The sequence below is a fragment of the Montipora foliosa genome, chromosome 13 (genome assembly GCF_036669935.1).
Source record: "Montipora foliosa isolate CH-2021 chromosome 13, ASM3666993v2, whole genome shotgun sequence".
NCBI lineage: Eukaryota > Metazoa > Cnidaria > Anthozoa > Scleractinia > Acroporidae > Montipora > Montipora foliosa.
Window position 1 is genome coordinate 40,518,083 of NC_090881.1, and position 2,500 is coordinate 40,520,582.

The 2,500-nt window shown below is 37.9% G+C and overlaps 1 protein-coding gene and 1 long non-coding RNA gene across 2 annotated transcripts in view; one reads left to right on the forward strand and one right to left on the reverse strand.

Moving 5' to 3' along the window:
- Positions 1-2,500, forward strand: part of LOC137982341 (NLR family CARD domain-containing protein 3-like) — a 16,745-nt gene that overhangs the window by 5,245 nt on the left and 9,000 nt on the right. The window contains exon 4 of the mRNA XM_068829435.1: positions 771-1,028. Coding sequence (XP_068685536.1) covers positions 771-1,028 — 258 coding nt within the window. The remainder of the gene's footprint in view (positions 1-770; positions 1,029-2,500) is intronic.
- Positions 904-2,500, reverse strand: part of LOC137982443 (uncharacterized) — a 2,320-nt gene continuing 723 nt past the window's right edge. The window contains exons 1-3 of the long non-coding RNA XR_011118704.1: positions 2,376-2,500; positions 1,486-1,794; positions 904-1,034 (exon numbers count right to left, since the gene is read on the reverse strand). The exon at positions 2,376-2,500 is cut by the window's right edge and continues 723 nt beyond it. This is a non-coding gene — a long non-coding RNA (uncharacterized lncRNA). The remainder of the gene's footprint in view (positions 1,035-1,485; positions 1,795-2,375) is intronic.

Below are 2,500 nucleotides of genomic sequence, written 5' to 3' on the forward strand. Positions count from 1 at the left end.
TTTTATGTTGTCTCATGGTCCCAATCTCTAGTTTGGAAATTGGTATGTACATGTAGGGGAATACAGCTGTAGAATATTAATTTTCATTATTAAACATTGGTGTCACCAGCTAGATTTCGATTTGGCTATAATCATGCAGCTAATTCTTGCTTGCTCTGTTTCTCTTACATCATACCTAAAGAAAATAGATTTTATATACAGTGTATATATGTAGAATTGATGTCATACCTACAGACAATAGTTTTATATGCATGCAGAAGTGATGTCACCTAACACACTAACCAGCAGTTTGATCAGTTTTGTCATGGCAGAGCTCACCTCAGGAGTATGCCTAATAAAATAATTACTGGATTCGGTTTTTGCATGATAGCGATAATTATCAAGGCCTCATTTTGTCTTATTCGCCTCATCGTTCTGATCCTTCGGCTTCGGCATAACAAAACCTTTGGCCCTGATAATTATCGCTATCATGCTCAGCCTCATCCAAATTATAACAATTATCGTTATACCAAGCCAATCAATTAATTAAGATTCAAACAGTTTTTGTTTATGTTGTACTGTATAAGTAAATACTTTCTTTATTGCGATTTATTTTTTTTAGTCTATTAATTACCATGAGAGTCAGTACTCTACAACTGTAATTAAATTAATTTAGTATGATATATGTTATTATTTGGTATACATTGATTTGTTCTCATAGGTTCTATCCTTTTACTTCTAAACTTACTGAGACTACTTGTTTCTTCTTGCATTTGGTAATGTTGCTGCAGGAACACAGCTCTGCATGAATTCTCCAGTAGACCCTGCATTGCTGCAACTGGTTCAACAGGAGGTTAAATCACTCCAAGATAGTGTAGACAACATGAGCTTGGAATTGGAGGCAGAAAAAGTAAAAATAAGCCACGAATTGGGAAATATTGCCATTTCTTTGGAAGAGATGAATCGGAGACTGCATAGGTTAGAGACAAGACAACAGAGCTTGGAGTGTCGTGCTGATCTTGCTGATGGCAGAATGGATGAGTTTGAAGGTGTGCCTTGGTGAAATGAAACCGTTGATTATTTCTAATGTTATAATGTGACTGAACAATTTTTATTCTGAGTGATAGAGATATCCTGTTGGAACAATTTCCAGCAACTTCAACTGGCGTTGGTAGTGACGAGCATTCCTTCTGGCATACATATATTAATTTATTTTGATATTCTTCTGAACCTGAGGTGCAAAAACTACCCAAAGTTGTAATGATTAAAATTGGACACACATAAACTGACCATTGTAAATTCAGTTGGCTTGCTGATCAACATATCAATTTACATCCCTTCCAAAGAAAAAAATCTTGATAAATTATTGTTTGTGATAGCTTTTTGTTTCTAAACAATACCCATGAATACATTGTAAACTGCCCTACAAGTGTGAAATAGGGTAGTGGATTAGTCTCCGACAGAGTTCAGGTTTAAAACATTTTTGATATTTTCATAGTTTCTTACCTTTATTGAAATATGTGACCTCTCACGGGAAAACGTGTCATGTACCTTACGCTTTCCGTGTGTGACCGGAATTTCGTGTGGTAGCCGTGTTGTAGCCGTGCAGAAATAATTCTTACCCGTGCACACGACCTTGCTCACTCGTGTGCACCACTTGCCAGCCCGTGTGGAAAAATTTTGCACTCGTGTGGCAGAAACGTGCACTCGTGCACACGACTTGGTTTTTCAATCACTGTGTAGTCATCCGTTTAAGGAAAGGGTGCTTTAACTTTCCCTTTCGGATATCGTCACACGATATGCAAACTCGCGTCACTGAAACAGTGAAAAAAATCATAATAATCTTCAGTTTTACTGAGCATAATTCACCGATTCAAACGTTCAAAAACACCAATTTTTACAAACTCTGTGTGATGCACCGATCACATGTATTTGATTTTTGTGCAAGAAAAAGTATAGTTTTTTCAAGCGCGCGCCGGCAAAAGGCCGTGGCAAATGTCACGGCAAACAGTTACACTGAAAAAGATCATTTCTTCGGTTTTCACTGATTCAAACTGTTGAAAGGCCAAGGCACGATTTTTCGCTAAATTTCTATGATGCACGGCAACCGGAAGAGAAAATTTCGCGTGACAGGACAGTGGTGTGTCCCCGAGTTTTATAATCACTGCATCTCTTATGGAGAAAAGATACTTAGTAATGTGAATGTGGTTGTGTGAAGACAAGTTAAAAGGGAAGAGAGCTCACTTCCGGCTGCCGTTTGCGTCTCATAAACCCGCATGCCTAAGATCCCTGCCATCACACTTCTATCATTATTCAGATTTGGTTCTGTTTACTCACGCATTTCATTGGAATGCATGTTGATTTCTTTCGAGTTTTGCATAAACGAAGAAACTTACTTTATGTTTTATGTCTGGAAGTTGTCGCGTTTATCGATAGACCTTATTCACGATAGCCGCCATGTTGGACTTGCCTTTATCATGCAAATTAGCTACACATTTCTGAGGGGGCAAACAACACAAGT